Source organism: Condylura cristata, unplaced genomic scaffold (genome assembly GCF_000260355.1).
Source record: "Condylura cristata isolate star-nosed mole 26May11 unplaced genomic scaffold, ConCri1.0 scaffold00007, whole genome shotgun sequence".
Classification (NCBI taxonomy): Eukaryota; Metazoa; Chordata; class Mammalia; order Eulipotyphla; family Talpidae; genus Condylura; species Condylura cristata.
In genome coordinates this window covers 44,111,573-44,126,260 of record NW_004567108.1, presented here as the reverse complement: position 1 = coordinate 44,126,260, position 14,688 = coordinate 44,111,573, and the positions used below count along the sequence as shown (strand labels likewise).

At 33.9% G+C, this 14,688-nt stretch overlaps 2 protein-coding genes across 5 annotated transcripts in view; one reads left to right on the top strand and one right to left on the bottom strand.

Annotated features, from left to right (window-relative positions):
- The window catches only part of KIF2A (kinesin heavy chain member 2A), a 31,550-nt gene extending 21,235 nt beyond the window's left edge, over window positions 1-10,315 (top strand). For 3 of the 4 annotated variants that reach the window (XM_004678278.2, XM_012721842.1, XM_004678277.2), the window contains 4 exons: window positions 144-294; window positions 3,245-3,346; window positions 5,125-5,260; window positions 7,104-10,315. In XM_004678278.2, coding sequence (XP_004678335.1) covers window positions 144-294; window positions 3,245-3,346; window positions 5,125-5,260; window positions 7,104-7,189 — 475 coding nt within the window. In that variant the 3' untranslated portion in view covers window positions 7,190-10,315. The remainder of the gene's footprint in view (window positions 1-143; window positions 295-3,244; window positions 3,347-5,124; window positions 5,261-7,103) is intronic. The other variant, XM_004678280.2, reaches the window with a different exon arrangement.
- The window catches only part of DIMT1 (DIM1 dimethyladenosine transferase 1 homolog (S. cerevisiae)), a 12,397-nt gene continuing 7,868 nt past the window's right edge, over window positions 10,160-14,688 (bottom strand). Inside the window, exons 10-12 of the mRNA XM_004678276.2 lie at window positions 13,360-13,423; window positions 12,066-12,172; window positions 10,160-10,698 (exon numbers count right to left, since the gene is read on the bottom strand). Coding sequence (XP_004678333.1) covers window positions 10,656-10,698; window positions 12,066-12,172; window positions 13,360-13,423 — 214 coding nt within the window. The 3' untranslated portion in view covers window positions 10,160-10,655. The remainder of the gene's footprint in view (window positions 10,699-12,065; window positions 12,173-13,359; window positions 13,424-14,688) is intronic.

The following is a 14,688-nucleotide window of genomic DNA, read 5'->3' as shown; positions in this document are numbered from 1 at the left end:
TCCAGAGTTCATATACATGTCATTTGGAAAGCTGACATCAATCTTACTGTATTAATTGAATTGCCTGTACGTTGAATAAATTGATATTTCTTATTCTTCTACATGAGCTTTTGTTAATATTGGCTATTTCTTATGCATTATAGGGTGAAAGAATTGACTGTCGATCCAACTGCTGCTGGTGATGTCCGTCCAATAATGCATCATCCACCAAATCAGATTGATGACTTAGAGGCACAGTGGGGTGTGGGGAGTTCCCCTCAGAGAGATGATCTAAAACTTTTATGTGAACAAAATGTAAGTGACTTAATGATGCGATTATCTAGTCTTAGTTCATCAGTAGCAGAATTTTGTAATTGAAAACTGTCACCTAAATCTGTGGTTGGCAAATTAAAGCTAATAAGATAGCCATTTATTTTTGCAAATAAATATGTACTGTCAGGCCTTTTAAGGAAGATGTCTGATTCTGATATAAGCTATTCTTGCCTTCTACCCTCCTCAATTTTATATTGGTATTAAAATGTGGGGGGGTTTAAAGTAATAAGATGAAAATACATGTTTTAAAACTGTACCGATAGTATATATAAAGCTTAAAAACAAAGTGAAAGAACTTTGTATATTTGTGTATGTATTAAAAGGACACAAACTATATCAAAAATTAAACATAGTAAAGTGCTGTGCTTTAACCCCTTGTACCACCAGGAAAGCCCTGGATAAGAAATTTCAATTTGTTGGCTGCGGCACTTACACTTATATGACCTTAATCTAATAACTTGACCTTTTGTTTTATCATACGATTACAGTATTTTACCATATCAAGTTGTAAAGATTCTAACAGATAATAAGTAAAATGTTTAGCAAATGTAGCAAACAACTAAAACGGAACCTTTTATCAGTATGAGAATTATTAGGTTGCTTAAGTTTGTAAGTCTGTAAGTTTGAAATGTTTAGAGTACTTCAGAATTTAAAATTTTATTTCAGGCCTCCCTGGTGGTTCAGGGGGTTAAGTCTCAGCACTATCAAGCTGTCACCAGCTAGTGCAGTACAAGTTTGATCCCTGGCCAGGGAGCTAACCCACATGGTGAGGCAGATATCTCCTGTCTCACCTGTTGTATATTTCAGCAGTATATTTCAGTAGATCTCTCTGTTTTGTTGCTCTTCACTCTGTCTTTAGTGAATCCTCTCATCCACCCTCCCCCCTCCATACACCCCTGGCCTATGCCCCAGTTTTTGTATGCATAAATAAATAAAAATCTTTTTAAAAAATAATAAAAATTTTATTTCCTCAGTTACTAAAAAAATAATAAAATATTGTGCCCTGTACAAGTTAAAGAGGGATAAATAAAAAATCATAAGTTATATACATTTTTACATTATTTTAATAATTCCTTTCTGTAGTTATTTAAATTCATTTTATTTTTTATTGAAGATTTACTTATTTATGCCTACAAAAATTGGGATATAGACCACTGGTATGGAGTGTGAGAGGATTCATCATAAACAGAGTGGGGAACAAACAGGCAGATTGACTGAAATACACTGCTGAGGGGAGCACTCAGTGAGACAGGAGAGTTCTGCTGTGCCATGTGGGTCACCTCCCTGGCCAGGGATCTAACATGTGTTGTACTTTAACCCTTTGTACCACCAGGGAGGTCTTAACTTCCATTTTAAAAATGTATATTCTATATAGTTTTCTATCATTCTTTTCCCACTAAGCACCCTATTGTGTTAATTTCTCATACTGAGAAATGGTTCCATTTTCGTTGTTTTTTACTACATTTGCTAAGCATTTTACTTATTAACTGTTAGAATCTTTTGTTGTAATCCTATAGTAAAACAAAAGGTCAGGTTATTGGGTTAAAGTCATATAAGTAGAAAGTGCTGCAGCCAGGCAAATTGAAATTTCTTATCCACGGTGTTCCTGGCGGTGCAGCAGGTTAAAGCACACCACTATCAAGCAGCTGCTTCGTCATGAATTCAGTCCCTGGCCAGTGAGGTGGCCCACATGGCCTGGTGACCTTTCCTGTCTCTCCCACTGGCTGCTGCCCTCAGCAGTGTACTTTGTAGGTCTGCTGGTTCTGCTCCTCACTCTGTCTCTGATTAATTCTCTTAACCATCCCTGCACCTCTGGCCTATACCCCAGTTCTGTATGCATAAATAAGTAAGTCTTTTTTTTTTTAAATGAAATTTCTTATGCATAGCCAGATGTGATATCAGTAGGATCTTGTTATCTGCATATTACTTGGAAACAATATAACATAAATCAGTTTTATACTTTGTAGTTATGAGAGTCCAAAATATACAAATAGGCATGTCATTTTTTAGTATAGTACTATGTTCCATATCCATAATCCACTGTTAGTAAAGCAGCTTTTTTTCCCTTTAATTTGCCTTATTTATTTGTTTGTTTGTTTGATTATAACACCTTATTTTTACATCATTTTGTACATTCCCCCCCCCCCCCACCTCACTTGTAATCCCCGCGGGTTTAGTAAAGCAGCTTTTAATACAATAGTTGTAGGCGTGATTTGGCACCCCTTAGGGAAAACTGTACGGTGAGATTTCTTGTCACAACTAGTGTGATGTTACTAACATTTAGTAGATAGGGATAGGGATGCTAGAAATTGTATTTATACAGGACAGCCCACCCTCTACTCACCCCAGATGTCTCAACGTTGACATAATCTGGCTTAAAGTAAGAATTGTAATCTTTGAAGCACAGAAGATAACTGAAATTGAGATCTAGGGCTTAATCTATCTGCTCCCCCAAAGTTTTGAAGGAGTTTATAATTGCTCTTAAAATCCTTAAGCCAAAACTCTACTGAAATAGATATGGTAAACCAACAGAAGCTAGGACTCCCTCTAGTAGATCTCGCATTTCATTTTTGCATTTATTTAGTCTCTGCAGGATCTTTATAGTTTGGTTAGTAGCTAGAACTAAGCTACAGGCTTAAGGCATGACATGAAGAGTTCTTGTAACCTTTTCCATGTTTGAGAGAGCATGGATTTTTTTTCCCACCCCCCAAGGAACTATCTTAAGATGGTTTAGCATTAGCCATGTTAAGTATCAGTAAATGTGTATAAATTCTTGTTGATGTTACTATTCCAAAAGAGATTGCTATTTTAGGATAAGTCAGTAGTAAATCCTGGACTAGTGAAAACTATATTCCTTACTGATATGTACCATTGAAGTCGCCTCTTGAAGTGACATTGTTGTAAATGACATAGAAAAACTTCTTATTTTAAGGAAGAAGAGGTTTCTCCACAATTGTTTACTTTCCATGAAGCTGTCTCACAAATGGTAGAAATGGAAGAACAAGTTGTAGAAGATCACAGGGCAGTATTCCAGGTAAAGACACAGGAGCTTTTATCAGTTTCTCTTTAATTAGCAAAATTTTTCATAATTTTAAAAAATACTTTTGTGTGTATGTGTGTAAAAAAGAGAACATCACTTATTTAGGGTAGACTGGATGATAGCTACAAGCATCCTTTCTTTGCACCAACAGTGAAAAGACCTACTCCTCTACCATGCTCTCATTTATCAGTTGTCCATTTTAAGAGAGTATTGAACTTCTACCCTTTATTACCCCTTTCTTCACATTCAGCTTTTTTTTTTAAATAGCAGTTAATACTCTCTGAGGCTGCCTGAGCTGTTGAGAAAGTATCTATTTTTACAGAAAATGAAGACATTTAGAAGTCGGGGTTGGGCATGGTGTCTGCCTGTGGCAGTTGAGTAAGGGGAAATATTCTCCACTAATAGCAGTAGCTAATTACATAGGTATTCATACCTTTGTATGTTGAATCTAGTAAAAGCATTTTTACTCTGATCCTCCTCAATTATTTATGAGTATGCCTTCTTTGGTGTTAAAAGAAATCTTTGTTGTAATACTGTAGTTTGTTGTAATGTCGAAATATTGTAAACAAATATTAACACACCTAATTCTAATGTATTCAAGCACGTGGATAAAGGACTAAAAATAATAAGGCAACACATCACTTTATTTCAGAATTGAGTTACATTTGTTTAGTTAGATCCTTATGGGTATCTTTTTAGAGATCTAGGTGATAGATTAAATCAAGGACAGTTGTAATTTGAGATAATTGTTGCCTGTGCCCTTGTGAAACAAGCTTGTCACAGAAACCATTATTTCCCATTTTGCTGCTCTTTGATGATGAAGTTTCATGGTCCATTTTTGTTTATTAAACAGAACTGGGTTTTCTTTGAATCAGCTGTTCCTTTCATAATTCCATTTCTCTTTAAAATTGGATTTTGTGTTTTGAAAAGTGTATAGCAGAAAGAAATGAAAATACTGGTATTTATGTGTTTTAATTAATACATATTTAATTTTCTAGTAGATATTTATACTTTGTTAACCAATCAATTCTGCGTGGTGATAATCTGCTTGTTAGTCATTAAATATATTAATATTTGAAAATTGAAATTTTATTTAACCTAAGAGTGAGAATGTGCCCAGTTTTATATCCAAAAACCCTTTTAATTTGGAGTTAAACTCTTAAACTTGTCAATAATCCATATGATTTAAAAAAACCATTGGGAAAAGACTCATAAATTAAGAATGAAAGGTTTCCTTGACGCTTTTAAGAGTGGTAAGGAACTATTATTTTGTTAATTTATTTGACTCTCCTAAAATTGGCTGTACATTGGTCCCTTATAGTCATAATACTTTTGAAGAGCTACTATTTATTATTACTTTTTGCCCTAATTCTAATAAATGATGGATAGGTTAATTCCAGAGATTACAAATATTGGGTTACCATAGGCCATGTCAGATTGCTCTGCTTTACTGTTCTTTTCCCATTTCTGGGGATAGTGGTTAAGGATTTGATATTTACTCTGTTGATTGATACTTGTTTTCGATTCATTCCCTCCTTCAAACCCTAAATAAGATACAGTAAAAAAAAAAATGAAGCGCCTTGGTTTGACTCGTCATAAATTGTGTTTTCTTAGTTTATGCTATACATTTTTTTTTTTTAAATTTTAGATGGCTATTAGCATTATAGATATTGTTATCTTGGGTATGTTTGACTATATTTGGTGTACATAAAATTTATAAATCGCTGTCTTACAAGGCGGCTTATTGGATTACTAAATTCTTGTTGTTCTAGGAATCTATTCGATGGTTAGAAGATGAAAAGGCTCTCCTAGAGATGACTGAAGAAGTAGACTATGATGTAGATTCATATGCCACACAACTTGAAGCTATTCTTGAGCAAAAAATAGACATTTTAACTGAGCTGCGGGGTAATACTGTTTTTATATTAGTGTTTAAAATCAGCTTAATATTTGTATGTTGTGCTTAATGGGAAGATCTCATATTGCAAGGAGACATAGGAAGTAAAAAGTTAACATCTTAACATCTTTTCATGGGTATAAAGACAAACCATTATTTCTTTCAGAAAAGAAACTTGGGGCATTATTATACATGTACTATAATCTGTTTTTAAGTCTTTGAGAAGATGACAGACATTTTATGATCAAATTAAGGAAATATGTAATTAACAGATTATATTCCCATATCAGAATTTTACTGTTAGACTGATACTTCTCAGAACTCTAGTCTATTCATCACCTTCATACATCACCTTCATAGCCTCCTGTCTACATTATCTGTTTATCTTGTGTCTTTTCTTTTGAACAATTGTTTTTAAAAATCATGGAGGAAATTTCAGTTTCAATTTCAAATTTCTACTTTGCTTATGAAGGGACCTGTAATCCACCCACATATCACATCTTCATGACTTTTTCTTGTTCTCTGTATAGTTTTAGATAAGCATTTATTGTTATGTGCTAATTTCCTAAGCATTGGAAAATTAAGTGTTTATATGTAAGTGGACATCTGAATGTGTTTGCACCTGTGATGCAGCATGAAACCAGATTAAAAATGCTAGGTTTAGGCACCCAAGAAAGCAGCTTAAATTCTTTAAACTTGCTCTTTTGTGAGGTTGGGTTATATAAAATCATACCCTATAGTGACAGTTTTCCCAATTAGAATTGTTTGTGCAGGTGTGGGTTTTTTAATTTACTTGTTTTTCATGCTTACCATTTTCAAGCCTTCATTTAAAGTGTCTTGATCATTTTTATAATCTGCCATAATTCACAAGCAGCTTTTCATTATATATTTTATTCAGAAGATAAGTCATAATGCATTGTAAGTTTTCTTTATGAAACATAATATTTTTTGTTAGCATCAGATACTCTTAAATTCCTTCCTGAATTTCAGGGAAGTCAACTTTTTAAAGACATTTTATGCTCTTGAAGAGGGGAAAAACATGGAGGTTGCTTTTGTATGTTTCTTCTGAAGGTCATAACCTATGCAATATTGAACTGCGTAATTCCTTCTTAGGCAGTGACAACCTGTGCATTATATAATACTTACAAGCATTCTTAGTCTCTTGACCAGATGACAAGAGTGCCACTCTAGTTGTGGTAATCTGTAGACATTACCAAATGCCTCATTGGAGACAGAAATCACCCACATTGAGAAATACTGTCACGGAAAGATTTCTCATCTTTACAGCTATTACTTCTGTCATCTTACTTATATATATATCTTACGTAACTTTGCTTTAGTACATGCTAAATGGTAAGACAGTTTTAAGACCAAAAAATTTATTATCCTATAAACCTACCTTCCTAGTCTCACTTCACATTAAAAAAAAAAATTTATTTTTTAACATTCAAATATCTTTAAAAATTCCACAGGTTAAAAAGTGGGAACTTTGAGTAGAAATTTCCTAATACTGAGAGAAGAAATGTTTTACAGTTTAATAATATTCACAGTATTATATCTTTTGTACACAATTGTATATACTTTACATGTAAATAGCCTAAAAAAGAATTTAAATTGATCACTGAAATGTGCCAACAATAGAAATTTGTTGATATTAAAAAAAAAAGTTATTTCCAGGAATCTCTAATGATTACCATAGTTGAACATTGTATTTAGTTCTGATTTCCTAGACAACAAACAACAAAAGGAAAAGTCCTGATTGTTTTAAATTGTTTTGATAAGCCCCACAAAGTTGTATACTATATTTAAAGCAATATAATACTTATTCCCTTGTTCTTTTTTTTCCCCCTCAAGATAAAGTGAAATCTTTCCGCGCAGCTCTACAAGAAGAAGAACAGGCCAGCAAGCAAATCAATCCGAAGAGACCCCGTGCCCTTTAAGTTAGCATTTGCTGCTAAAGGATCCCCAAAACCCCCACTATTGTAACATAAAATGAGTCAGTTGTAAGGGCCATTTGAACGTTTGAAATTTTAAAGTGTCTGTGGAAAATGTCTTTGTCCCTTCACCTGAATGATATTTCAATTTTGTGAAACACTCTGTCTACAAAAATGCTTCTAATCCAGGAGGCAAAACCAAGATTTGGGAATAGTGAAGCATTATGTTTCATTTACCCAAATAGTGATTTACTTTTGGAGATCCTTGCCAATTTTATTTTCTATATGATGAAGTAAGAGTGTGGACCTGATCCAGAAGTCAACAGTAGGGGGGAAGCCACAGCATTTCCTACTTACTTGGTTCAGTTTTTGTAGCAAGACTGAGCAGTTTTAAATCCTTTGCGTGCATGCATACCTCATCAGTGATTGTACATACCTTGCCCACTTCTAGAGACAGCTGTGCTCTCCTTCCTGCTTTGTGCCTTGACGAAGGCTATTGACCCTAAATTTCTGAAGCACAGCCAAGATAAATCACATTCCTTTTTGTTATTGTAAATTACCTTTACTGTGTGTACATTTTTACTGTATTTGAGACATTTTTTGTGTGTGACTAGTTAATTTTGCAGGATGTGCCATATCATTGAATGGAACTAAAGTCTGTGACAGTGGACATAGCTGCTGGACCATTCCATCTTATATGTAAAGAAATCTGGAATTATGATTTTAAAACCATATTACATGGTTATAATTTTCTTAGCATTTTCTTTGTAAAGAACTAAAATATAAACTAGTTGGTGTATAATAAAAAGTAATGAAATTCTGAGAAGAGTTTTATCTTAGGATAATACATATCTATATATCTGTTTAGATATATAGATTTATATATATGCAGTGTGTGTTCCAGTGTGGTATTAACAAGATTAATAGTACAATTTGATCCTTACCAATACCATTATTTAAGTTGGGGTGTCCATTTGCACCAGAACATGTACCTTCTTAAATGTACTGTTAAAGGAAAATTGGCTCCTGATGCATGAATGATTACATGTACATTGAAAGTAGTCCATTATAGAACTGTTAGTTTAAGACAAGTATAGACAGTACCTAATTCCCCTGAAAAAGAATGAAGCTAAAAAAGATGATTTTGCCTTAAGAGGCAGCTCTGACCCAAGCTCTATTACCTAGTGTGTGATGTTTCACCAATAAGTTGTTGTAGGGTATCCTACTTTATAAATGGTGGCACTTATTTTTACAGTTAACTACTCCAAGGAAGTGACCGCTTTTCCTGTAAATATTTTCTTAAAAGATTTATATATATCTCTAGGAGTTTTCCCTCAGTTCCCACAATAGAATCTAGGAGCAGATTAAACCACAAAAAGTCTCCCAAGGATACCTTGTTTTGATTTACTCTAGGGAACTGCTTAGTTCATTCACATGAGCCAAAGGGAAGCTATGAATAGAGAATCATGAGCCAGACTCCCGATTTCACTGTTCATAGAACTCAGAGGATAGCTGTAGGAAATCCTAACATCATGGTGAAAAGCCCCTTTGTAAACTTGAAATATAAAACAGATGTAGAACAATGTTTATTAATAAATGTAATCTATGGAGCAACTTTTAGAGATAATTTACTTCAATACAATCACCTTTGTTTTGGAAGGGACTCAGGTTTTCTTACAGCTATATTTTCTGTTTGTGTTTATTTCAAAGAGAAGAGGAATAATGGAGAACTGTTACTATTGATCCTGCAGAGGCTGTTGTAAAAGGTAGTTTTTGGGACTAACCAATCTTTCAAGGGCAATAAAGAACTGTGAACTAGTTCATTTTAAAGCACAAATTATTATTTAAGTTAGATGTATAATGCTTCTGGAAGGTCTCTTTACATCCATGCACATTGCCTTAACTATAATGGCTTCATTCTGACCATTAGTAAAGGAAGATAAAAAATTAGTATCAAAAAGATTTTAGTAGTATAATTGAGTCCTTCAGTTTTACAGATAGGGAAAATTGAAGGCCAGAAAAGAGAGTAAAACTCAGCAAGTTCATAAGGACAGAGGGGGAAATGAATTAAATCTTAAATTCAAATTGCCCTATAAGGCTAGAGAATGGTATAAGTGAACTTTGCAAAATAATCTTATAAGTATATTTAATATTCCTGTAACAAGTGATTAGACACGGCTATTACTTAAAGAATTTTTTTAGATCTGATTGAGCCTTCTTTACTTTTTGAGACTTGTAAGCTGATATCCCTACTAAGTAACTAAGAACATGAATTATTTCATTTACATAACAATGTTTTAATATCATTTTGAAAACAAATCTTAAGCAAACCTAGATTTATTCATTGTACCTTTTTAAAAATAATTTGGAAACAATCCTGTTGATATAAATAAAAATAAATATTGGTGAAGACTTACTAATTTCCTTATATAAATAGCTACTATAATTTTTTATTAAAGTGTTAGCACTCAGTATTATGATTTAAATATAGTAGCTAATATTTATTTATGACATCTCTTGAAATTTTCAACCTGATATTTTTAAATAGCTTAAAAGTAAATACTAGGAATATGGGGAAGTACTGAAAATTTTATTATCCATAATCATGAATAATATTGAGAGCTTATTTTGAGAAAATGGCTAGTTGGGATTCTTTTGACTTTGAAATTGAAGGGCAGAGATTTGATCTTAACTTTAAAATTAATTTGATTTACAGAAGTCTGTGAAGTTTTGTTAAACTTAGGACTATTTCCCCGAGGAAAAATAATGCAGTCTTAAGTTTATTTCATTTTAGTTAAGCAGCCTCATCTTACAGGTAAGGACTCATGTCTAGAAGTAATTTGCTTGGTAAGCAGATGCTGGTAGTAGAAAACTCAGGCTTACTGAGCATTCTAATGTAGTCTATGATGCAACAAGATAACTAGGCAGTGGTAGAAGTTGTATAGACTAGATAAATAATGACAGAAGCAAAATGAAAACATTTTAAGAAACATTTTACTGTGCACATGAATAATAAGAAATGGTATGGGAAATATGTAACTGTTTAGCATATCTTAATTTTTTTACTACTTGAGGGACAAAGGTCTAAAGAGCTGAAGACCTAAGAGATTATAGTTATATATCTATATATAACAAAGAAAGTAGAAGAGTAACATCTTTATACAGTAAACTTAAAAATGGTAAGTTGACGTGTCAAGTAGTTGTGCGTGTTTGCGGCTCTTGAAGATTATCAGTGTATAGATTGAACCCTAAGCTGTGTTAAACATTATAAAAAGAGACCAAAGTTTAAAAAAAAAAAAAAAACTTTGGTACTGTAGTAATTCAGGGTAATAAGTGGTAACAACAGTAGTCTTAAAACAGTCCAAGTACACAATATCCTAGAGGAGCAAATACATGGTACACCTTCTCAAATCATTGAAAATATGTAATTCCAACTTCATTTCTTGAGTTTGAGAAATTGTTTCCCAGATACCTAAGAAAAATGGATACCTTCTGCATTGAATCCATGTAGCAATCTAAAGGTGGAAAAAATGGCATATTTATTTGTTACATATAATTACATACAGTTACTATACCATGAGTTCTAAAACATGAACACATCATACCTGTGAGTTCCGTCTGTCCCAACAGTAAGTAGCCATTAAAGGAAATTAGTCTTTAACTATATCTGTAAGTACATGACTTTGGTGCCTTTTTTTGTCGTAGTTTTGTCTTGAGTTTTGATAATTTGATTAAAAATACCTTAAACCACCACTATCTTCGGCCTAAATTCATTAGCACTTGTTCCACTTGGAATTAGGTAGAAAAGAAGTGAATAGCTAATCTCACATATCTCATCTACCTCTTTGAGGTCACACTATTGAGGTTCAACTGAAAAATTGTCAGCTTGCTTCCTCTTGATACCTATGTACTTATCAAAATCCTAGTTAGCAAACCACATGTAATAATCCTTGAAAATATCTGGTGAGAATCAAGAAAAGTGATGACATATTTCTATTTCAACCTGAGATTTGCAGAAAGGCCCAGAGGAAGAGGTCAAGATAGGTTAATATGTCTACAAAATGAAAAGTACTTTATAAATAATCTTCAACTCCTAGGAGTAATGTCTAATAAAGACTCCGAAGTACTACTAACCTGTCAATAAAGTGAAAAGCCTATTTGTCTTACAAAGAATTACTTCATTTAGAAAAGTCAAATCAGTGACTTCAATCTACCTTCATTTTTTATTCAATCTCTAGAATACAGATGCTTTAAAAATAAACTGGCGAAATAGGCAGAAACTTGTGTGCAGTGTTAGTGTAAGGAAATCAAAGTATTAGTGATTAAAAATAAGTCAATAATAACAACCTGGGTGATAGAAGCCTTACTCTGTTTTCTTAAGAATGACTGACTTAAATGGAAGAAAGCTAATAATTGACATCCTTCTTTTTTACTTTAGGCATGGAGCACTTCCCTCAGCTTATAAAACAATTACATCATTATTAGATCAGTTAGAAATAACCAGGTATTTTGTACTTAAAGCCCATTAGCAATTTCCAAAAAATCAAAAAGACCAAAATATGTATGTATGTATGTAAAGGTGTTCATATATTTTAATAGGCTTATTTGAAGATACAAACTTAAAACTATGAATGGGGGCTGGAGGGAAGGCGCACACGACAACACACTGACACAGAGGTTATCTCCAGGCTCAGACTGTTCTCAAAAGAAAATGTTACTGCTGCAGCTAACTAGTCTACATCTTCTACACCAAATACTATTCTGTCATGGAAGTGCTATGCAATATCTCCCAGGTAGCTTCTAAAACCGCTTAAAAGCCTTTAAATCTAATCTGGAGGTGTCACAATAAAGAAATGTAAGCACTTAAGAAACATGTAATTACCTGATAAAGTCATCTATGTCCATGGAACGGGCTCGCTTGTCACTAAATCCTGTGCTGGTTAGGATTTGCTGTATTTTATCTGCTATGCTGAAATCTTCTGGTATTACCTATCAATAAGATTCAGAATAAATGACAACGTATCTTTAATGAAGTCACCTTGACTCTCATTTTTTTTTTTAGTTTAGTAAGTCATGAAACACCTTTTCTCTGCTCATGACAGTTTGAAAGCCTGTTAGTGCAGGTAAGAACTGATCTCTAATTAAGCACCTGATCTTTAAAACACACCAAATAACCAGATATAAATTAGACACATACACTGCTCTTTAAAAATTCTGACATAGTGTTGTTTCAGTCTGAGGACATAATGGTTAACCCTGTGAACTAAATACTTTAAAAGTAATTCAGTTTGTTGGCACAAAACCTTTTTACCAATTTTTCTTAGATAACCTTTCTAACCCTTGAGAATATTACTTCACATCTTCCATCCAAATATTTTTCTCTATCCAGGTTAACCTCTTAACTACTTAGGCAAATAGTATGAAATAGAAAATGTAGATAGCAGTGTATAACACATTAATCTATGTAAGGTCTGGGTCAAAAAATGCAAAGGAAAATACCTGTGTTCTGTAATTTGAAAGTACTAAAAAGTTACGAAGTACACACAATCAGTGTATATGGAAATATTTCATTTTCTGGGTGCTAAAAGTGATTAAGATGTCAACAAACAAATGGTCAAAATTTGAAAGAAAGCAAATGGTACACATTTTAAGCCAAGCAACTACAGCTGAATTTCTATGGCTAAAAACCAGCTAAAGAGGTAGCCTACTTGGTGGCATATAGGTTAGGTCTCAGCACTATCAGTTTATCAGCCTGAGTACAGTCCCTAACAGGGAGCTAAAAACCATGATGCAGCAGACCCTTCTTTCTTGCCTTCTGCTCCCCTTAGCAGTCTATTTAGATCTGCCTGTTCTGCTCCCCACCCTTTTTTTGGTAAATCCTCTCTGGCCTACACCCCAGTTTCTGTATGAATAATTAAAAATCTATCTTTAAATAAGAGGATAGAGTGGAGTAAGGTTGGTTATAACCTGTTCTACAGAATATATATATATATGCAGGTAATAACAATAACCCATCAATACTGAAGTTGTACTAGTCAAAGCATACTGTTTGCTATACATAATACTTTTTTAAAGACTGAATGAAACAAAATTAAGATCTTGTAACGAAAAGAATAAAATACAGGGACATATTAAAACAAAAACTACCATTTGAAATATAGTAACTTTTTGCTTACAGTATTATGGACTGAACAGTGGATTCTGTAATTTTTTTCCAATAGCTGTTGCACTGCGCTTGACCTATAGAATACAGAAGTGAAAATTGGAGATTATAATTTTCTTACTGTTTATAAATATGTGTTCCACATGTTGAAATTATGGAACTAAAAAAAGTCAAATATTTAAACTTTCAGAACAATCATGAACTGGCTGTATTTTAAAAATATCTATAAAGATTTTTAAATTCTTAGGTTCTAGACTCCCCCCAAATTATTAACTAAAAGTTTTTTAATTAAAGCTTTCACCTACCCTTGGGTCTCAAATTGCTTTTACATTTTCCAGCTTAATAAATGGCATAAATCCTTCACAAGTATGAAAGGGGCCCACCATCCCATTTTTTAAAAATACATATTTATGCATACAAGAACTGAGGTACAGGCCAGAAGTGCAGGAGAGTGAGAGGATTCACCAGAAGCAGAGTGGGGAGCAGAACAGACAGATGGACTAAAATATACTGCTGAGGGGAGCAGTGGGCAAGACAGGAGAGGTCTGCTGCACCATGTGGATCAGCTCCCTGGCCTGAGATTGAACTTGTGCTACAGTGCCTGCAGGAAACTTCGTAGTGCTTGTGCTTAACCCACTTGCACCATTGAACCACTTTTCACTGAAAAATTAGATGCATGGTCAGTTTGGAGGTTTTCCCTTCTGCCAAAAATATGATCTAATTCCCAAGTCATGCCTCCCAAAGAGGTAAAGGGTGTTCTTTTGGCAGAAATGACCATCATTACGTAAGTCACCCAACAAACAAAAGGAGAATAGTGAGCCTCCCTGGTGGTAGAAGTTCAATATCTAGCCAGGGAGCTGACCCACATGGTGCAGCAGACCTCTCCTGTCTTACCCACTCCTCCCCTCAGTATAGCATTTCTGTCAATCTGCCTGTTCTGTTCCTCACTCAGTCTCCAGTGAATCCTTTCATGCTCCACACCTACAGCCTGTACCTTAGTTCTTGTATGCATATATCTTTAAAAAACAAAAAGGCAACAAAGATTTGTTCCTTTGACCACACACATGCAAATGAACAGAATGATGATATTATAGGCAGCAAGGGTCTGGGCACTGTTAAAAAATGAAAGCCCCAAAATGTTTGGAGGTTCCTCAAACTACATGGAGCTTCCATATGACTCAGCAATCCCACTTCCTAGGTATCTACCCAAAAGACACAAAAACAGTGATTCAAAAAGATAGCTGCACCCCCATGTTTACTGCTGCTTCATTTCCAATTGGAAAGACATGGAAACAGCCCAAATGCCCAAAAGTAGATGACTGGATTAAAAAGATGTGGTACA